Genomic DNA, 22,265 nt, shown 5'->3' on the forward strand with positions numbered 1-22,265 from the left:
CAATTACAGATGATTCACAATTACAAACACTCACGCATTTAACACAAAAATAGATTTGGAGGAGCAATGAATTAACACATTAACACATGATTCATACAGTCACATATACGGGTGGATGATCACAATAACCTAAAAAGACACAGTTGCATTCACACACGTTACACACACTGCTGCAAGTTCATGCGTACAATGATAGTTTCGATTTGCAACTTAAGCAGAAACCAGCACTCACAATAATTGCAAACACAGTGACACATTTAAATACTATTACATTCATTATCAGTATCATCCTGATAGTCCACACCAACACACACACAATGCACACCCACAACCCTTGTACCCAAAGACAGTATATTCTCTTGAGCATTAGCCATCCCAGGAGAGCCTGGCACTCCTTCCTTTCCTCAAGTCTGCCTTCTCTGTCCCCCTCCTTCCCTCTCTCCAGAGCCTGCAGATTCTGGCCCCCAGATGTCCCTCATGCTCAGACACAGCAGCTGCCCCAGCAGCACCATTTCACACCAAACCCAAGTAGCTACAATGTGCTGGGCTCAGCAAGGCGCAGGCAGCCCTGGCTCCGGATCCGGAGGGTTTTATTTTTTTTTCACATAAATTACACAAGCACTTTATAAAATGGTTACACAGAAAACACCTTATAAGTGCATAACTTAAACTCCCCTATGAACAGGATCTGGAGAAAAAGGCTGAGTTTGTGTGAAAACCTGCCTGCGCGTACCTGGGTGCAGCTAGGATGTGTGATGGGGGCCTGGCAGGTTGTGGTGCTGTTGTGTGTGGGATAGTGTGTCACAGTGCGGCCGTAGCCTTGTGTTTGTGAGAAGTGCCATGCTGTTCACAATGAAGCTGGGTCACCACTAGCTTATGCCTGATAGTGAGAATCAAGGTTGTGAAGGCTATGGCCCTATGTGTGCGTGACACTTGGCCATAGGTCCTCTGTGTTTGACTCTGGGTGACACCACAAGGGACAGTAACATCACCTCTGGGTGGTACTTTGGGTGCGTGTGTGATGGAGAGTGGAATACAGTGGGGGTCTCCCCAGAGCAATTTCAAATGACAGCCCATGCTGTCTTCTGAAGACCCCAGAAGCTCTTCTTCCCCCACCTCCTCTGCCTCTCAGTCCCACGTTAAAAATCAGAATAAAATAAAATAGACGCAAACTGAGAGGACTCTGAACAGTTCCAGAGGGCACGGGACCACTTAGGTGTCTGGAAGGAGGTCCTGTGTCCCTGTTTCCCTCCCGCGCTCTTTTTTTTTTTCCACCGAAGAGAAAACAGCGTGGGCAGGAGCACAGGCCCGTGTGGAGGGGTGCGGCGCGTCCCCCTCCCGCGTGCAGTCTGAAGCGGGAGGGTGGACGGAAAGTCCTGGCTCTCAGCCTCCGCCACCCCACAGCTGGACGCTGGCTTTCGCCGGCGTAGCAGGCAGGCTCACTCGCAGGCCGACGCCACGGATGTGACGCTGGTGATCTTGGTGGAGTCGTCAGACCACGGCTGCAGGTTCTGCAGGGCGAAGAGTGAAGAGTTGTGCACGCACAGTGGGTCGGCGGGCAACGGCTGCGCCAGACTCTTCTGGAAGGCCTCTTGCTGCAGCTGCAGGAGAATGCGGTTTGCCTGCTGCCTCTCAGCCTCACGCTCCTCCGCGGTCTGCCGCCTGCACCGGGGATAAGCCGTTACCGATGCTTCGGTGCGCTCCGGGGAGATAGCCTGGACTTGCACTGCTCCCTTCACAGCCCTCCCCAGCTCCAGCTTGGGCCCTTTTAACACACACCCTTATCTGGAGGGTCCTGACTCCAACAGACTGGAAACCCCAAAAGTCAAAGGAGCGCAGGTACCCAGTGGGACAATCTGCTGCTAGGCCCAAGCATCTGGTCCCCCCCTTCCCACTAGCCTCCCCTTCCCAGGGGAGGATGGCATCTCTCCCCTCCCGAGCTGCGCTGTCCCAAGCCTAAGGCGCACCACCCTCCCCACCAGCCCAGGGCAGAGACGGCGGGGGCGGTGGATTAGGAGCTGCTTGGCCTGACCTCTCGGCTCCCCCTTTCCTCTGCGAGCCTGTGGCAGGCTTCCTACCTCCTGCCCCGAGCCCCGCGCCCCGCGCCCGGCCGGGACTCCCGCCGGACCAGCCGCCTTCCTCCGAAGCGGTGCGGGGAGGCGATGACTCACTCATTCCATTTAAAGCCTCCCCTCCACCCCGTCAACTGAGATCAAACGTCTGTCTCTAAGGTGGACAGACCTAATGGGAGTCCCGGGGGCCTCCAGAAGCAATTTGTAGGCGATCGATGAAGCCGCGCGAAGCCGGCGAGGGCCTCTCCCAGCGGTGGCCGCCGGCCTCTTTCCCGCCGCCCCTTCTTGCCTTTTGCTCCGCGAGTCTGACTGTCGTCCTAACCCTCTTTCCTGCATTTCAAACGGCCGGACTGGTTCTCTGCCTTTTAGGCTTTGTGCCTGGATCTCCTTTTTTCTCTCACCCCCACTTCTTTCGTTCTCTCAGAATTAGGAGAATTTGTTTAAAACGAAAATGAGGCTTAATGATCCATTGCTTTCCTTTATTATCCTAAGACTTCTTCAGGCTGCCTGTGTTTTCCTTTTCTCCTTGGGGTGAGCTATTTATCTTTGCCCCCTCCCCTCTCTCAGCCCCTCTTCCAGGGGCTTGCCTTCTCCCTCTCCTGGCTGAGGCTGCAGCCTGGGGTGGGGTGGGGGGCTTGGGAACAGTAGTGGCCGCACCCCTATTCAGCTAGCCCTTGCTACACCTCTTTAACTAGCCTTCCAGAGGTCTGAAGCCATGACCCCCCTGTCTTCCCCAGGAGAGCAGGGGGGTGGGCAGAGTCGTGGGGCAGTGGCTTCCTTTGTGGCCACAACGTCGGAATCCCCGGCAGATTCCTCGCCTTCATTCAAAAAAAGAGACAACTCCCGATTCCTTCCTCCAGCGCTAGGCCGGCTGGGCCCAGAGCCGCGGACTTCGCCGAGACTCTCCTGCGCTCTCCGCCCTGAGGCCTGAGCTGGCGAGAAACTTCTCGCGCCTGTGGAACGGAGTATGCGGGCCGCTGTGCGCGAGGGTACAGGGGTGCAAGTGGGCGCAACTGGAGAAGGCGCCGGTACGCGGCGATTGAGTCTGGCAAGGAGTGTGGGCCGCGTTGAGAGAGAGACAGAGGTGTGGGGGGGCGGGTAGTGTGGTTGTGGGTGTGTGACGGGAGAAGGGTAAATGTGTGTGTCTCACGCACACCCATCTGCTCCTAATTGATCCCTCTTTCAGTGGGACTCTCCAAAACCCCTCCGCAGCCGGCGCGGATTGATTTTCCTCTTCCAGGGTGGGGGACCCGCTGCGTGAGGGCGGGCGGAGAGCCGGGGGAGGAGGGAGTCAGCAGGGCCCGGGTCTGGGGCCTGGCCGCTCCGCCTGGAGCCCCGGCTGAGGCGCAGAAACAAGGCGCGGGCCATCGGGCCTCCGGCCTCGGGGGAAGAGGCATCTTTGAAAGCGCGAGTTTGCGCAAACAAAAAGTCCCTCAGGACTCGCTGGTCTGCAAAGCGCAGACTGCATGGACTGAGCTCTGGCCCCGCTGTCTCCCCCAGCAGCGGCGGCGACCGGCCGCGTCTACACCCGCACTGAGCGTGTCGGCCAGATAGCCAAGAAGCCTCCGGTAAAACAGAGCCAGGGCTCTCCAGCCCCACCCCGGGCGCCGGCGAGCCTAGAGGGGCCGATCGGAAGCCGGCGAGCAAACGGGGTGCGACCGCCCCAGCAGGGACCCCGGGGCAGAGAGCCGCCCGCCCAGCGCGCTCACCTCCACTTCGTCCGCCGGTTCTGGAACCAGGTTTTGACCTGAGCGTCGGTCATTTTGAGCGCCTTGGCCAGGGCGGCGCGCTCGGCCGAAGCCAGGTACTTCTGGCGGTGGAAGCGCTTCTCCAGCTCGCAGATCTGCAGGCGCGTGAAGGACGTGCGCGGCTTCTTCTTCTTGGGGGGCGTCCGGTTCTGATAGGGGTGACCTATACGGCGTGTTACAGTGAAGGGTGAGAGGGCCACTGGAGCGGGAGACAGACAGACGGCAGAGGCAAGCGGCAGAGCGTCAGGAGGCGTCCCAGGCCCGACTCCCCGCGATCAGCGAGCGCAGCGGCTAGACCCCAGGAGCGGGGCGGCGATCCTCCCGTCAGCCCTCGGCTCCAAGCCCCAAGCCCGCGGCGGGAAACGGCCCCCTCCCGCCCGCCAGGCCGACGCCGCCGCCGCCGCCGCCGCCGCCGCCGCCACGGAGGCCTCTCTAGCCCGGGGCTCCCAAGTGCCCAGCCTGAACCGGCGCAGTCGCCGCCCCAGTCTCCTTGAGGGGCACGGTTGAGGCGAGCTAAAGGTCACAGTCCCCCACAGCCCCAGGCCTCCAGCCTCAGTGAAGCTGCCCAGCAGCCAGAGGCTGTGCTTGGTCAAGGGGAGGGGGGGTGCTCGGGTCTTGACCTGAGCGACCACCACACAGCAGCATACACAGACACATCACATACCACAGGGGCAAGTTACAGATCTATACATCCCATCCGACACAACAGGCACAGGGGCAGACACAAACAGGACACAGGGCAACACAAAGCAGCACAGGGTGACAGCGATTCACTTCCTGAGAACCTCCTTCAGGCCTGAAGCAAGATTAGGGTGGGCTGTGGCTCCCCAGGTAGGCCCTCTGTAGAGACCCAAGAGCAGTAGATTCTCGTTGGAGGGTTCGATTAGAGCCCTTCAAGGCTGTCCTGGCCTGGGTGGGGGGAGTAGAAAGGGCAGCAGGCTCTGCCTCCCCAGGCCTGAGAGGACTTGGGTTGGGGCACTGGGATCCCTTGAGTACCTTAGGTCCGTCCTTCCTGGAGGCCCGCAGCAGACCGGCTGTATTGCCTCCGCTGCACCGCACCCCACTCACCCCCACCTTTGCCACAGACCCAGCCTGGAGCCAGGGCTGCAAGGCGGTAACAGGAGCAGGGGGCCTGGGGTGCCTTGAGGTCTCCTAGCTGAGGGTGTAGCTCTAAGCTGCCTGTCTCCTTTCCACCCCTGGGCCCTGGATCCCGAGCCCCATGGGAGTCACGTCGCCAACGGCAGCGGCCCGTGCCTCCTCTCTCTGAGGCCGGGCCAGGAACCCAGGCATAGCTCGTGGCTACTTCCCAACCGGCTTGGGAGCTGGGCTCGGCAGGAGGATCGAGGATCGAGGATCGTAGCCTCGGATCCCAGGAATGCTAAGGGGCAGCGGGAAGTGAGGCCGGAGGGAAGGGCGCGCGCGTGAGCCAGAGCTGAGCGCCGAGAGCGGAAGCGGGAGCGGAGGGAGCCGGGGCGAGCGGAGGAAGGCGCGGAGCTGGCAGCGAGGAGGGCGGTAGCCGGCCGCGCTGAGTGCGTAATCGTCCCAGGAGTTGTCCTTCGGCCGCCGATCGATCGCGGGCCGGGCGGGTGCATTATTCACACTGGAGGGAACCGGGCTGGGCCCAGAGGGAAGGACGCCATGCCGGGACCGAACGAAAACGAAGCAGGAGGCTCAGCCTCACGCTGCCACCGAGCCGGACGAAGCCCGCAGTCCGGGAAGACGGGCCCGTCAGCCCTGCTGTTGGACTCAGGCTCCGGCCTCTGCCGGGCGGGCAAGCGCAGCGGGCGCTGGACCTCCGGAGCGCCAAGTGGTGTGTGTGTGTGTGTGTGCGCGCGCGTAGGGAACGAGAGGTGGGGAACCTGTTCTTTCCTTGCGCCTGACTCTGGGGCTCCCCGCCTCGGCCAGAGAGCGTTGGCCGGGACGGAAGAAACAGTTTGTTCACACTGCGCCCCTTTCTCCAAGATTCCCGAGCCCCAAATGCGGGCGAAAGCTAGTCTCGAAGCTACACCCCCCCTTCCCTCCGCCTGACTGAGCCCAGGGACTCCGAGAGGGGACCTGGGAGCGCTTCTCAGAGTGGGGGTCCTGCGGGAGAGACCGAGAGGGGCCCAGACTGGGAGAACTCTTCGAGCGTGGCGATTCCGCGAGCGTGGAAAGGTGGCGGGCGGCTGCGCCTGGGGGAAGTACCAAGAGAAGCCGGGCAGCCTGGTGCGCAGAGGGGCCGCGGGGAGCCGCCGGCCGGGGAAAGGTAGCGCAGAGCCCGGGCCGCGGCCAGGCGGGGCGCGCGCGGGCCGGACTCACCTGTGAACCTGTCCTTTGTGTATCTGCGGTTACTCTCCATCCAGGGGAAGGTGAGGCCGGTGAGGTTGTTGACACCTGGCACCGCAGGCACGGAGGGCACGGTGGGCAAGCCGGTAGCCAGAGGCTGAGGGTGGGCCACCGCTCCAGCAAGCGGCCTATGCGCGGGCACCCGGATCACCCCCGCAGCGCTCAGGGCCCCCCCGCCGCCGCCGCCGCCGCCGCCCCCGCCGCCGCCACCGCCGGGACCGGGGCCTCCCGCCAAGGCCATGTTCACGTTGTAGGAGCCAGCCAGCGGGCCCATGCTGCAGGCGCCGCCGCCGCCGCCGCTCGCCGGGCCACCAGGGCCGCTTGGACCGCCGGCACCGTAGGCCCCCGCGCCCCCGGCCCCCGCCCCGGCCGCGGGGCCCCCGCCGCCGTAAGCGTAGGCGCCTCCAACCAAACAGCCAAGGCCGTATTCTCCGTCCTGGAGGCGCGAGGCGGGCCCCATGCAGCCGCCTTGGTCCGGGCTGTTGAGGATCTGGTCGATGCCGAAGCTGATGGGCTCCGCGTGGCCCGGGTGGAGATGGTGCGGACCCAGGTGCTCCATGCTGGCCCCCGGCCCCGGCCCCGCGGGGGGGCCTGGGCGGCGGCGTTTGCTGTGTTTGGCTCGGTGGGCAGAGCGCAGGGGCGCGGAGGCGGCGGCGGTTCCTGGCTGTGCGGAGACTTGGAGGCGAAGTGCGCGGAGGGCTAAAGTAGGGGGGAGGGGAAGAGAGAGGGGGCGCCGTATTCTTCCCCTCTCCGGCTGCTCCTTCCCCTCTCCCGCTGCTAGCTAGATGTTGACTCTGGGACATCAATCACAGGGCGAAAAAGCCCGGTGCGAGCGAGCCTAGCCGTTTCGGCCGGGTCTCTCCATTGGCTGTGCGTGGAGAGGAGCGGGGTGAATGACAGCGCGGGGGAGGGGCGGAGAGGGGGAGAGGGAGGCCGGGAGCCGAGACTGATGCAGGAGCCAGAGACCGAGGGACCGAGACTGAGGCTCGGAGAAGTAGTTCGGGAAGAGAGAGAAGAAGGGATTCAGAGACGTAAGAGCAGAAAAAGAACAGGAGGCGGCCATTCCCAGAGAACCATAAACAGACGGACCCAAGGAGGTGGAGGACAGAGCCCTCTTCCCAGCCTGGCAGGAGTCTCTCCTAACTCTGAATTGGGCCATAGGGGTCCGGCTTACTAGGCCTCTGGGGAAGGGTGTCCCTGCGCTACTGGAGAATCTCCCCAAGGGCTCAGCTGGGAAGCGTCTGTCCTTCAACAAGAGGATTTACTCCAAACTTCAAATCTGGCCTGTTAGAAAGTAGAAGACTGTCTACTCCCCAGGTATGGAGCCCAGGCCCCTGAGGCAGGAAGGTGAGTTCAGGCTTGTCCTTTTTAAAAACACAAGCCTATGAATAACTGGCTATATGTTGTTGAAAGAAATCAACAACCACTCCAACTCAGCCTATTTAGAGAAACTGAGGAAAGGAAGACTTCCTGAGAGGCAGCCACAGGTCCAGGGAGTTGGCTTGGGCCTGCTGCTAGGGTGCCCATGCCTCAAGATACCACCGTTCCTTTAAAATAAACAGATGCCTGGAGAAGCAGTTCCTACTGTATGTGAATTAATTCAATTAGATTGCTTTCACCTAGCAACTAGCCCTGGGCTGGCTATTCCAAGCAAGAAACCTTTGGACTGTGGTGAGGAGAAGGAGTTATTTTCTGACTTTTGGAATCCTGGGAGGGAGGCCTAGGGACTTAAGGCAGTAGGGGCTGAGGTTGGTGGGACTAAGATCAGGGAAGTGCTTGCTTCCAGACAAATTGAGACCTTTTAAAGTTTTGTCTTTGGCTGACTGGCTTAGAGCCCAGGAGAGGAGGAGGAAACTCCCTTCTTCTGCTTCTTTTCTTTCCCCTCTTCATTAGGGAAAGGTCTGCTCCCTCACAGGAGCCAAGCTCTGGGAAGGGTGCAGATTGGATCACTTGGGATCTATTTCTGGTCTATATTAGATTCAACAGATGTTCAAGGAGGGACTGTCGCTATCAGGCAAGATGCTAGAATGTGAAATTTTCCATTCTACTCTCCAGGTCTCATTATTGTCTATTTGTCATGTCTGTTATTTCCACTTGAAGAGATCTCCTTGGAAGCAGGGAATGGCTTACTCATCTCAGTTTCCTTGCTGTGGAGTACAGCCCCAAACCATAGGATATACCCATCCTCAGTGAAAAATGAATGAATGAACCTCCTTATTCAACAAATATTTATTGAATACCTACTACATGTCAGGCATTGTTCTTGGCATTGGGAAAACAGCAGTAAACAAAACAAAGGTCCTGCCCTCATGGAGTTTACATTCCATAGGAGGGGTCAGACAATAAGCAAAAAACCAAATGCAGTAAGTCAGATGGTGATAAGTGTTATGGAGAACACTAGGAGCTTCACCAACTCTTCAAGATGAGTATTAGTCTTATTTTATAGATGTAAGAAGGCCAAATTTCAGAAAGGCTAAGTCACCTCGATTTGATCAAGATGGAGGAGCTGGATTGGACTTGCTTTTATGGGTTAGCCTGGAAACCTGGCTGCTTGTTGGAAGCACATCTATATGGGGAAAACCTTGTCTGGGCTCCAGGCAGGAGGACAAAAGCCCACTCAAAGCAAGGCCAGATGTGAAGTAGGTGGTGGTTTGTAAACACTAAGCAGAAACAGGAGAGAGCTCTACTGTCTTGCCAGTTTGCTCCTCTCCATCCACCCAATTCAGGTTCTACACCTCTACCCTGGAGATTCCATAGCTTTCTTCAAAAGCTGTTTGAGCCTGAATTTGTCTCTTTCCTGTCTCTTATCTTGGGGGAACTAAAGCAGAGATAAATATAAGTGTTTTACTGAGAAACTACTATGCGCCAGGCACCATGCCACACTGATCTCATTTAAGACTCACAACTCTGTGAAGTTAATGGCAACATCTCCAATTTGTAAATAAGAAATTTGAATGAGGGATCCCTGGGTGGCGCAGCGGTTTGGCGCCTGCCTTTGGCCCAGGGCGTGATCCTGGAGACCCGGGATCGAATCCCACGTCGGGCTCCCGGCATGGAGCCTGCTTCTCCCTCTGCCTGTGTCTCTGCCTCTCTCTCTCTCTCTGTGTGACTATCATAAATAAAAAAAAAAAAAGAAAGAAATTTGAATGAATGTTCATAGTGATGTTATTTATAATGGCCAAAAAGTGGGAACAACTCAAATATTCACATCTGATGAATGGATAAATAAAATGTGGTAAAACCATAAAATGGAATATTATTCATAAAAAAAGAATAAAAAGGAAGTCCTGGTTCCTGCTACAACAGGAAGAACCTAGAAAACATTATGCTAAGTGACAGAAGCCAGTCACAAAAGGCCATATGACTGCATTTATATGAACCATTCAGAATAGGCAAATCCATGAAGGTAGAAAGTAGATTAGTGGTTGCCAGGGGTTGGAAGAGGAAGTGTAGGAAGTGTCTGCAAATGGATACAAAGTTTCTACTTGGAATGATGAATATTTGGAATATTCTGGAATTAGATGGTGGTAATGGTTGTACAACTTTATGAATATATTAAAAACCACTGAATTGTATGATTTAAAGAGAATGTTATGGTATATGAATCATATTCATTTTATTTTATTTTCTTTTAAATTTTATGTATTCATTCATGAGAGACACACACACAGAGAGGCAGAGACACAGGCAGAGGGAGAAGCAGGCTCCATGCAGGGAGCCAGACGCGGGACTCGATCCCAGGTCTCCAGGATCACGCCCTGAGCCAAAGGCAGGTGCCAAACCGCTGGGCCATCCAGGGCTGCCCTTATATTCATTTTAAAAAAGAAAAAAACAAAAACTGAGACTTGGTAAGATGAACAAACTTGCCCAAATTTCCACAGATAGAAGATTGATCTGGATTCTCAAAACCTGAACTCCTTTCCCTGTATGAGACTGAGAAGCATGGAGAGGGGTACTTCCACTTCCTTTGAGACTGGACCTCAGTAGCCCTGCTCCTTTTCATGATTAACTACAGTTTTGCCTGCTGCAATTAAAACCCTGCCTTTCTAGGTTATCCTTAGAACAATTTCCCTTTGCCACTCTCTGGCCCATGCAGGCAGCCTCCTGAGTGGTCCTAACACTCTCCCCATTCCTCCCTCCCTCCTCCTCTGGATGAAACTTCCCAGCCCCTACCTCAGTCTTTCTGATCTTGCCTGTTCCATCCATTTGGGCATCCCTGCCTTACTCACCTCTTGAATGCCTCAGATCTGGCATCAGTTGGTCAGGGTCCCCAGCAGGAGATCTCACCCTTGCTGCCCAGCCAGCCCAGGGTTGGCAAAGGCCACAGCTGCCTAGTGGCCCATTAAGACTGTCAGGATGCTCTTCTCATCAATATCCTGCAACCCAGGGACCTCCTGACTTTCTCCTGCCCTTACATCCATTCCCCTCACCCATCTCTTCCATACCCCACTCTGCCCCCACCGCTCCTCCTTATCAGGGTTGACTTTTCTTCCAATCCAGTTCTGAGTTGCTGGCCTCCCCCAGGATGGGGTTCTTTGTGTCCAACTTCACCTCGACCTTTGTTTTCCAATGGGGTAGTTGCTGAGGGCCAGGGGTACCTTTCAGTCCCCTTCTCTTCCTATGAAGTTGAGACAAGAGGGTCAGGAGTCACTGACTTTCCCCCTCCCCTCCCTGCTTCCCAGAAGCAGTGTTACTGGAGCACTGAGTGCTGCTGCAGGTTGGAGAGTTTTCTGAACCGAGGAGAAGATTCCCATGGAGCTTACCTTTGGGACAGCTTTTGTGTTGGCACAGTGTTTCTGCCCACCTCACAGAGTACCCTTGTTAGGAAGGAGTAGAGGAGGAAAAGTAGGCAGAAGGACAAAGCACGGTGATGTCCTAGGCACCTTCCATCACAGTGATTATCTCGCTTTATCCACTGGTAACTCTGTGATGTTATCTCCATTTCACAGATGAGAAAACTGAGGCACTGAAAGCTGGGAAGGGACAGGGACTGGACTCAAAATGCTGTTTTTCTGACTCCATTCATTACAAGCTGATTTCTCAATACCAAACTTGGTAGATGTGGCCTTTGCTTTGTAGGAGTATCTTGTGCACATGCACACGACTAGGTGAGTTCCAGCCCTAAAGCCACCTGGTAACCACCTCCTCCCCAAGCACCATCCACTCTCCTAGCCTGCAGAATAAAGAAGTGCCTCCAATTAAAAGAGGAGCAGCTGGGGCTGAGACTGGGGCTGGGGGAGGAGAGCGGGGAGGGCTCAGCCACAGAGGGCAGCCTCTTTGGATCCCACAAGGCTCCCTCCCCCCTCTGGGAGAGCCCCTTGGGCCAGGGGTTGTCCTTTAGCTTAGGGGTGTGTGTGTGTGTGATAACTTAATTACTTTGTGTTTGTGGGACTGTGTGTCCATGAGGGGAAAGCCAGATGTGAAAGTGTGCATGACAGTGAGGGTGGCCATGCAGATGTACTGGGCATGTCTCTGAGGAATAATTTTTAAAACTTACCCAACAAATATGTATTAGATGTCTATTTTGTACCATTGTGAGGCTGTTGGGATTCAACTGAAAGCAAAACACATATCGGTAAGGGGGTTGAGGGTGAGGAAGGGAGTCTGGGTTGTTTTTACAACTGGATTTGTCTTTGTAAGAATCCAAGTGAATGTGTGTAACACATTCTGTAACTGCATCTCTCTAAGAGTGTGTCTCTCTAACTGTTCCTGTGTAACAGGCACATATGATGGGCTGAGAGTATCCTTCAGCTACTGTGTGAAAGTGTGAGTGTAATGATGTGTGAGTGTGTGTGTGTGTGTGTGTGTCTGTGGGAGAGGTGTCTTCCATAGTGCAGTTGTCAGAGCAATGGCCACATGAAGGACTGTGGGTATGGAAAAGGGGTGATGGGATATCCCCAACAGATATGCAGCAGGAAAGTGTAGAACAAGCTGAGAAATGTGTAAGGGGATGTATAACATGAAGCAGTTCGTGGTGAGGCCGTTGGGATCTGGATTTCCAATACCAAACATGCCAGTTTTGCCTTGCTCACCTGCCTCAGGAGAGGGGGCAGAAAATGGAAGGGCAGGTGCAGCTGGTGGTAAGGACTTAGAGACCCAGTAAAGGCACTCCCCTTCCAAGGTGTGTGGGAGGGGGTTCACTCTTGGAAGCTAGGCTGGGGAAGAGGGGAGAAAGCAGGTCAGGCTGGCTCCAGCTACACAACTCAGTGATTTCTCAGGGCTGTCCAGGGCCAGCCCCAGGTGCTCCAACTCAATCCTTACAGTAGTAGGGACAGGGAATCTCTCCAATGTGGAAGGACCCCAAAAAGATTGAAGACAGAGGGTCAGGGGACAGACATTTCCTGTTGTAAGACACACCTCAGCTATCACCTAGGTTAGGAGCCAGCACCTTTCTTCTCCTCCCACTTCCCCTATTGAAGGCCTGCTTGAGCAATGGGGTCATTAAATCTAAGCCCTGTCCCATAAGGCTCCCCTTCTTGGCTTCTGACATAAAGGAAGCTATCGGCCCCATTACCTCTGGGCATCGAGCTAGGGTCTCAGGTCTCTTTCAGACCAACTGCCTCCCAAAGGAGGCCTAGAGACCTTCAGTTCCCGCCATCCAGAACTGGTGCCCTTGACAGAGTATATCTTTGATGCTAGGTCTTCTCTGAGGATTCCAGAACAGGGAAAGATTGGGCAGGAGAGGATAGAGCTCTATGGCCTTGCCATCCCCTGAAGCTCCTGAAGGGCTCCCTAGACACCTAGTGTCTCACCACAGAACCCCAGTAGAGTACCCCAGCCTAGGACCCAGGACCACAGACATACCCCAGCATGCCTATCCCTGGCCTCTATCCTTGGCCCTACCCAGTGGACAAGTGGGGTTCAAGTTGGTTCAAGGAATTTTGGGAGGCAGAGAGCATTCCATAGCCAGCCCCCCAACTGTGGTGCAGGGAAGAGAGAAGAAGCAGGGAGAGCTAGCTTGCTGCAGGCCAGGCCTCCGAGGGCCATTACTACCTTCTAGGAACCTACTCCCTGCATTGGGGGGCTGGCAGGCTCTTGGGGATCCGTGGGCCGGACTTCTGCCGGTGTGCTGTTCTCTCACTGTCATTTCAGTCAAGCTGAAAGAGGGGCTTTCCGGCTGGGCCACAAACCCTCAGCGGCCAGACCTACCCAGACTTCTCTCCTCGATGCAGTTCCCCAGCCATCTGGGAGCATACACTTGGGCCACAGAAGAGCGGGTGACTTCCCGGTTCCGAACCCCAATTCAGTCCTGGGCTCTGGCAGGAGGTGGGGGGAAAAGCCTGAAGTTCTCGGGTCACCCATACCCGCTTAGGCCACCTTGGCTTGGGCGGGTCTGGAAGTTTCTGCGGGCACTCAAGGCACGGCAGAAGCTGCCAAGCGGAGCTGGGGCCACGCTGCACTGAGGATGGAAAACCAGGCTGGCCAGTTCAGCCCGCAACTGGCCGAGAGGGCCAGGCTGCCGCAGAGCTGCGCGGGGTGGGCTGGGGAAGTGCCCTCCGCGTAAGTGAGATGAGTGGGAGTTGGGGTTTGAAATGAACTGGCTCGAGCTAGTCTTCCATGGGTGGGGGGATGAGGGGGAAGGAGTTCTGCCTGGGAGCCCCAGCTGCTGGGCTGTGGGCGAGGTCGTGTGCTCCACACTCGTCCTGACTGCACATGGCACCCCCTCCAACCCCGCATATACACAAGTGGTCCCTGGCAGACACAACCAACACCCGAGGCTTTCCAGATCCAGCGTTGGAGCAGATCCAGCACCCTCTCTCAGGCCCAGGCTGACCCACATTCACCCTTGCCCACAAAACCATGCACTCCTGTGTGCAATCCCGGCAGGGCAGCTGCTACCAAGGCCTCCTTCCCGCATGCCTCCCGCGGTACGTACAGAAGCTACAAACCTGGTACGCTGATTTCCTGCGCCTCAGCTAAAAAACACATCCCTCCCTTCAGGCACACACTGCCGGCCACGGTGGGCCCACAGTCAGCCACAGTTTCCCAACTTTTCTGGGGAGGACGAGGGCCGGGAGGGCGGGGGTGGGGGAGCCGCAGGTGCCAGAAGTTGGGGGGTGGGGGTTTCTAAGGGGGGAGGGACTGTATCCATATGTATGGTTCCGCACACAAAGAGCAGCTGCCCTAAGCTGAGCCCCAGGGGGCCTAGAGTTGCACCGAGGCGGCGGCGACCCAGCTAATTGAATTAGACCGGCCAGGCCCTGCCACCCGCGCGCCACCCGTGGCCGCTCTGCCACCGGTCCCTGGCCGCCGCAGGCGCTCTGTGGGTGCCGAGGGACGAATTGAGGGAAGGAGGCACCGCCGCCTGAGCCCCTGCCCAAGGCGTCCTCTCCCCCCGGAAATAATCCCATTGTTCTGCGGGCTGCGTGTGGCACGGGGCGCCTGGGATCCCCAACTGGACTGCGACGCTGTGATTAATGGGACAGCGGCAAGGGAGCTGACACGAGGAGGGCCCGCGGCCTCCCTCCGCCCACCCTTCTCTCTGGTTCTCATCTGCCTTGGGTTCCGGTGCCCCTTCCCACCAAGTCTGAGAAGTGTGGGCCGAAGGGGGAGGGAAGCCAGTGGGCCATCGGAAATTAGACCAGTTGGATGTCTTAGTGAGGGAGGCGGGCTGCATAAGGGCCTCCAGAGCTGTGAGTCCCTCTGCACTGAGTAGGGTGCTGAGGGTGTGTATGAATGAGGCTTAAGTGCAGAGTGTGGGGCTGCGTGTGAGTGAGATATGAATGGGGGATGCTCCTGTCTCTGGGGGCCCTACCAAGCCCAAGGCCAGAGAGGAGCCCCTGGCACTGCCCTGGGAAATGCCTTCCCGGGGCACCTGCCTTCAAATAATGGATTTCCACAGCTGCTTCACCCAAGACCCCACCCGCATCCCCACCACCAGCCATGGATAGTGTGGCTCCTAAGCCCATCCCCCACCTCCCTGCCCCCACCTTTCTGGATAATGATTTCCAAAAACGGGTATCTTTTTGTTCAGCTCTTCCACTCTGACCTCTTCTGCACCTCCACTGAGGCAGCAGTCTTTTGAGGTCTGACTCATAGTGCTTCAAGCACAGAAAGCTCCCTGACATGTGGCTGGGAAATAACTCCTCTGTCCAAGGTGGCCTTCCAGTCGCTGAGGTAGGTAGCATGTCTGTATGTCTGTCCTGCTCTACACTGCAAGTGCCTGGGAGCACACCAGAGTCCCAGCTGGCCCTTCAGCACTGACACTCACTCACAGGTGCTCTCAGCACCAGTGACATCTCCTTGCCTGGTGATCTCCACCCAAGAACTGTGAAGACCAAGGCTCTCAGGAGGGTGGGCACAGAGCTATGCTTCTGGGACCGTGGGGCACGTTCACATCCTTGCCTTCTCCACCCAGAAGCAGGACACATGGGACTGGCCCACAGTGTGTATGTGTTAGGGGGGTGCCCTAGGGGACTGAGCCATGGATCCTAGGAGGGTGGAAGAGGACCACCACCTGGAGAGCCCAGGGCTCTGGCCATCCAGTGGTCGGCACTGCTACTGAGACCTTGCCCCAGCCAGCACCTCTGACCCTCAGACTTCCTGCCGGCTGTTGCCCTCTGCTGCTGACCACTGAGCTCTGCCAAACCACTCAGGTTATGCAATCAAGACAAGGTACCCTAGAAATGCAAATAGGGGCTTGGGAGCCTCTTGCCCACCAGCAGGGCTCAGTGCATAGGGCAGGGACCAGGACCCCTTGAAGGAGTAACACCAAGAGACGCAGTGGCTGGTGCCCCCACCCCACCCCCCTGCCCTGATACCCCAGGTTCCAGAGACATGGTGGGGGCAGGGTCTGGGGCAGGCCCAGGGGGTCACCCTGAGAGCGCTAGGCGCCAACGTGGCCCCGCTCTCTCAGGCCCAGGGCCTGGCCATGGCAGCCCTCATGATATTTCCCGGGACTTTTACTGCAGCACTGAGATGAGCAGTGACATCCCCCTCTCCCCTTTCATAAATATTGCATCTTCCCAATGCAATTACAGGAGACGGAGCGGCATGAGCGTTTACTAAATAAGATTATGGGGTAATGCTAATGCAGTTTATGTCTGCGCTCTGACACCAGACAAACTCCCTATTAATAACCTCTCAATGAGGCGCGAGGCTCAGAAAGCAGAGCCTGGGGCTGCCCTGGCTGCGGAGGAGGCAAGGATGGCCACCATGTTGGGGGCTCCCTCGGCTCCCACCCTCCTCTTTGGGCCTCTTGGCTTGGAGTTCCCTCCATACTCCTTAAGAGGCAACCTCGATTTCCACCCCTCAATTCCAGAGTCTCACTGAGGCCCTACTTCCTCCACTTTACTTCTGTTTTTGGCAACAGTTTAGTCCTGCTGGTGCCCCTCCCATCTCTTTGGAATTCATGCTGCTGGAGGGGCCCAACGCTCCCCCTCTAAGGGACTGTGCAAGGCACATTCTTCTTGGGCTTAGAAACCACTCACCATTGCCTATGGGAAAATTCAAGCCCTTTATCCCGCCATTCAAGGCCTTGTATTGACTGCTTCATTGGTAGTACCCTCTGCCAATCCCTGGCTACCATTCATCATTTTGTATCAACTGAGACAAATACTCTCATACCTTTCCACTTACACCCATCTCCTCAGTGCAGTGCCCTGAGAGCACCCACTTCTCCCCTACCCCAACCACACACACATACACACACATCCTACTCCTACTTAAAAACTAGCTCAAATTTCTGCCTCTCCTGACATTCTCCAGGAATAATTCATGAGTCCAGTTGGCCAACAGCACACAAGTTCTAAAAATTACCTTTTGGGATGCCTGGGTGGCACAGAAGTTGAGTGTGTCTGTCGTTGGGCTCAGAGCATGATCACTAATCCAGGGATCTGAGGGGAGCCTGCTTCTCCCTCCATATGTCTCTGCCTCTCTCTGTGTGTCTCTCATGAATAAATAAATAAAATCTTTTTTAAATTTACCTTTTTATTGTTGTTGTAGATATGGAGTCACAGAGACATGGTTTGGAGTCCCAGCCACACTGCTTTGTAAATGTGTATCAGCACAGATCAATGAACTTCTCAGGCCCTTATTTATTTATTTATTTATTTATTTATTTATTTATTTATTCATTCTGGTTTATAAAATAGTCACAATGAACTCTGACTTTTCTTTCAGCAAGCCACTGTCAGAATCTTCCTAGTTCATTCGGTGTATCTCTGCTTTACTGTCCTTCTTATTGTATTGAAATTTGTGTAAAATGTCTGTCATCCCTACCTGCCTGGGAGTCATTGAAACTCCCGATTGGTAACCCCTGCTCAGTTTCTCAGAACTGTTGATGAGCTCCCAGGACTAGTAGAAAGTTTTTTCCTTGCCTTCCTCATTTCCCTCCTCCTGAGGCCTCCTTAAGGTCCCATTGAGAGGATAGGGCTAAGGCAGTAGAGACAAATTCTGGAAAAATAGAACATCAGTGAAGCCGAAAAGTATAGGCAGGATTTCAAGGTCAAGAGAGCCAGTCCCCTGCCTTGGGCCCTTGTGCAGGCTGGTCATTAATGCAGCCCTGGGTTCTTCTTGGCCTTCAAATAAAAAGACATTTCATGCCCAAGGACCTCAGTAATGAGGAACCAGGGAGGGGCTGGGTAGCCTGCAGGCTCAGCAAAACCTTCCCCACCTCAGAGGCCCCCTCCCTCCTTCCTGCCTCCTCCTCAATCTCTCTGAAGTCAGCGAAACCTTTCAGCAGCTTCTGGAAGAAGGAGGTTCTTTTGCCTTTGGAGCAGGGAGAGGGATGAAGGGCTCTGGCAAAACCTCTTTAGAGGCCTCCTGGAGCCTCGCCCCTCTGCCCCCACCTCTCTACCAAGGACAGACCATCTTTGCCTCAGAGAAGTTCATTGGTCTGTGGGGAAAGGCTGAGGCCCAGGGCCTGGAGGATGGGTGTGGCGCTTTACCATATTGTCCAGTCCTTCACACCCTTACAACTGGGGCTACATCTGGTCAGGCTAGCACATCCTTACCACTAAGTGTAACCTACTGTTCCTGCCCTGGGCTACAAGTGACTTTGCTGAATGCTGCAAACCTGTCTGAATCTGTCTGGGGCATTTTGGACTTACCACAACACCCCTTCGCTTATTTACGAAGCATTAGACTTGATTCTTTTTTCTATTTTCCCTTTCTCTCTACCTTACCTGTCCTGTCCAGTCTCCCTGCTGAGTCTTTTCTTAATGCTTGTGGTATGGGAAACTTTATTTCTTTTTTTTTTTTAAGATTTTATTTATTTATTCATGAAACAGAGAGGCAGAGACACAGGCAGAGGGAAAAGCAGGCTCCCTGTGGGGAGCCCGATGTGAGACTTGATCCCAGGATCCTGGGATCATGACTTGAGCCGAAGTAAGTCGCTCAACCACTGAACCACCCAGGCACCCTACGGGAAGGTTTCTAACTAGCCCTTTTACCTAACTTGTGCGTTGTATGCATACAAACTCAGAGGTCCGCGCAGACCCTTATTCTCAACACATGAACAAACTCTTGAGCATAATATATTAACCCATCACAAAGTCCCGATCCACACGTGCAGGTATGCATCTGCGCTGTCTCCCACTGAAAAGCACGCATGCATAGAAGAGTACAACTTCATAGGTTAGCATGTTCACACAGACACATATACACAACCAATCAACATGCCAAGCACAGTTTCTGAAGTTGGTACTGCCCTTGAATCTTCCAGAGTTTGCCAGAGATCAGGGAAGTGCCTTCTTTTATCCTTGGTGGGAACTTAGTCTTTGTAGGCTAATGTATGTATGCTCAAGGGTATTTGGGGCTTGTATAATTGTATGGCAAGATTGGGAAAAACCACTCCCCACAAGGTACCTGCGCTCTGAGTCATTCCAGAGGATCTAGAAAAGTAGGAGGAACACACATCTGAGCAGAGGGATGTGGTCCACTCATTGGAATCTGAACCTGCCCATCATCTGCACTCGGTGAATCAGGTGAAGATCCTAAGGCAGGAAGTAGGAACCTAGTGGGCAGGCTCCAAAGGAGTGTGAACTTTGAAACAGGCAAGGAAGGAGCTATTTGGGCCTCTCTCAGGGAGTGGTCCTCAGTTCCAAGAAGCACAAGGTAAAGTTAGTACCTTCCTTGGAGGTGGCTACTTGGGCCCTGGTGAAGCCAGGCCTGACTGTGGCCAGCAAAAGCAATGGCACTATAAAGCGTTTGTTTCTATCTCAATGTCCTTGAAGAAAACCACTCATGGCAAAGAGAAATGGACTAGGGTAAAAGGTGGGGGCTTCAGGAGGCTGGAGAGGAGGGAAGTACAATGGAAAAATCAAAAGCATTGATGTTTGAACAGGATTCATATTTTCCCTGTGCCGTTCCACTAGCTGTGTGATTTTGGGCAACACATTTAACCTCTCTGATCCTCAGTTTACTCCTTTATAAAATAAAGATATACTGCCTACTTTGTATGGTGTGGTGAAGAATAAAAGAGATGAAAAACTGGACTGGCTAGCATACAGCCCCCCAATAGTTGGGGGCTGTATATGAGAAGAAGGCAACTAGAAGGCCAATATAAAAAGGTCTAAAACCCAGGACCAGAAGATTTAGGGCCTTCCTTTCCTGAAGGAGATTTGGGCTGCTGATGCCAAGGCAGAATCCAGAAAAAGAAGGGCAGCTGCAAGCTAAAGTGCCTGTTCCTGGTCAAGTGAGCAGAGCACAGTGGCTAATCTAATGCCAGAATGCCTGAGTCCTTCCAGCTATATGACCTACAGAATATAGCTCTTAATTTTTTTTTTCTATTTGAAGGGGGCAGGGCCAAGGGAGAGGGAGAGAGAAACTCAAGCAGACTCCACGCTGAGTGCAGAGCCAACTCAGGGCTCCATCTCATGGACCCTGAGATCAGACCTGAGCCAAAACCAGGAGTTGGATACTTTAAGTGACTGCGCCACCCAGGCCACCCAGCAAATTTCTTGATGGCTTGGTTTCTTTATCTGTAAAATAGGCATGATAATAATAATCGGATCTATCTTGTGAATTTGATATGAGAAGTAAATGAGTTAATATTTGTAAAGTGCTGGGACACCTGGGTAGCTCAGCGGTTGAGCATCTATCTGCCTTTGGCTCAGGGAGTGATCCTAGGATCTGAGATCGCGTCCCACATCAGGCTCCTTGCATGGAGCCTGCTTCTCTCTCTGTCTATGTCTCTGCCTCTCTTCCCTGTGTCTCTCATGAGTAAATAAATAAAATCTTTAAAAAAAAATTGTAAGGTGCTTAGACTAGTACCTAATACATAATAAATGCCACACAAATGTATGCTAAGTCAATAAAAACAAAGCAGGCCCATGTACTGAGGGGGAATCTGTCTCTAAGGAGGACTCAGGGGCAGCCTGCCTCTCCGGCTGCAAGACCAGTGCTCTTCAGAAGCCTGTGCTCTCAGACTTCTGCATGGCTGTGTTTGTTTTCTTTAGGAACAGGTTCCTTGTAAGTTTTGGGGCTGCTGAAGGGTTTGGTAAGGGAAAAGTAGATATTTCTTTATATGTTGCTGGTGGTGCTGTAAATTGATCCCATCCTCCTCGAGGTTTGTAACAAAGAACCATGATACTGTTCATATCCTTTGATCAGATAATTCCACCTTTAGGACCATCTCCCAAGGACATAAAAAAGCAAATTTGTGTGAAAATGTTGAGAGGAGCACTATTCATAATAGCTCAAACTTGGAAGCAGCCCAAACACCCAACATGAGGGAAATAATCAAGCCAGCCAGAGAACATCAGCACAGAGGAATAGTAAACAGCCATTTAAAATGCTAATGATGACACAGGTAAGTTGTGGGACAGGCTAAATTCTTAGGTGAAGACACCAAGCAGCATAAAAATGGCAATACTCTCTAAGAAAATGTATAGGCTTAATGTCCTACTGATCAAAATCAAAGCAGAGATTTTCTTTGATTCTCTGAAATTTTTTCAGAAAAAAAAAAGATTTCCAACGTTTACATGAAAAAGTAATACGTGCACATAGCAAATAATTTTCTAAAGAACAATTTCAGGGGCACCTGGGTGGCTCAGTGGTTGAATGTCTGCCTTTGGCTCAGATACTGATCCCAGAGTCCTGGATCGGTCCAGCATGGGGCTCCCCACAGGGAGCCTGCTTCTCCCTCTGCCTATGTCTTTGCCTCTCTTCATGAATAAATAAATAAGGGGATCCCTGGGTGGCTCAGCGGTTTAGCGCCTGCCTTCAGCCTAGGGCGTGATCCGGGGTCCTGGGGGCCTAGGGCGTGATCCTGGGGTCCTGGGATCCGGTCCCACATTGGGCTCCCTGCATGGAACCTGCTTCTCCCTCTGCCTGTGTCTCTGCCTCTCTCTCTCTCTGTGTCTCTCATGAATAAATAAATAAAATCATTAAAAAAGAATAAATAAATAAAAATCTTAAAAAAATAAATCAGTGGGATAAAATAGAGCCCAGAAATAGATCCAGCCACACCTAGAATTTAACATAAATGTTAGAAAACAATTAAGAAGGGAACCTAACTCAATAAATGGTTTGGGAAAAGCTTTGCCATTTGGAAAAGAATTGTTTTATTTTTTATTTATTTTTTATTTCAAGTGAGTTCCATACCCACTATGGGGCTCAAACTCATTACCCTGAGATCAAGCGTCAGACGCTCTACTGGCTAAGCCAGCCAGGTGCCCTGGAAAGAGGTTATTTTATATCATGTAAAATTAAATGTGATAAGATTAAATAACTAGGATGATGACTAAGAGATGTGGGTACAGAGAGATACGGGTACAGTGCAATCTTAAACTTTAAAAATTCAAAGATTGTGATGTTCTTACTGACTACAACTGAGGAGAAGCACAGATCTCAACCTTGATAAGGATCAAGGGATGAAACATGATTGATGTAAGTCGTTGGTGTCCTCAATGAATGGAATTTGTTGTCGAGAAGGTAGGAGTTCAGTAAAGTGGGGGAAAGGAGAGGGATGTGAGTGCTTCCACCTGTCCTTGCACACAGCCGAGAAGGCAGTGCTGTTGTGGAAGGGTGGGGCCACAGGTGTTCCAGGTCAGCTGGAGGGACCCTGGCAGTAGAGGTCCAGGACAACCGGTTGTGAATGCTTGCTACCTTCTGCTCTGACTCCTGAACCTGACCCTGATCTGAGTTTCCCTGCTTCCAAACCAGACTCAGACGCCTC

General features: G+C 53.8%; 1 protein-coding gene across 1 annotated transcript; it reads right to left on the minus strand.

Annotated features, from left to right (window-relative positions):
- Window positions 1-543: 543 nt before the first annotated feature.
- On the minus strand, window positions 544-6,996 carry TLX1 (T cell leukemia homeobox 1). Its single transcript, XM_077877924.1, has 3 exons — window positions 6,119-6,996; window positions 3,782-3,983; window positions 544-1,662 (listed from the first exon to the last, which is right to left on the minus strand). Exons 1-3 carry the CDS (start codon window positions 6,702-6,704, stop codon window positions 1,440-1,442), a joined length of 1,011 nt encoding a protein of 336 aa, XP_077734050.1. The 5' UTR covers window positions 6,705-6,996; the 3' UTR covers window positions 544-1,439.
- Window positions 6,997-22,265: the final 15,269 nt, after the last annotated feature.

The sequence above is a fragment of the Canis aureus genome, chromosome 29 (assembly GCF_053574225.1).
Source record: "Canis aureus isolate CA01 chromosome 29, VMU_Caureus_v.1.0, whole genome shotgun sequence".
NCBI lineage: Eukaryota > Metazoa > Chordata > Mammalia > Carnivora > Canidae > Canis > Canis aureus.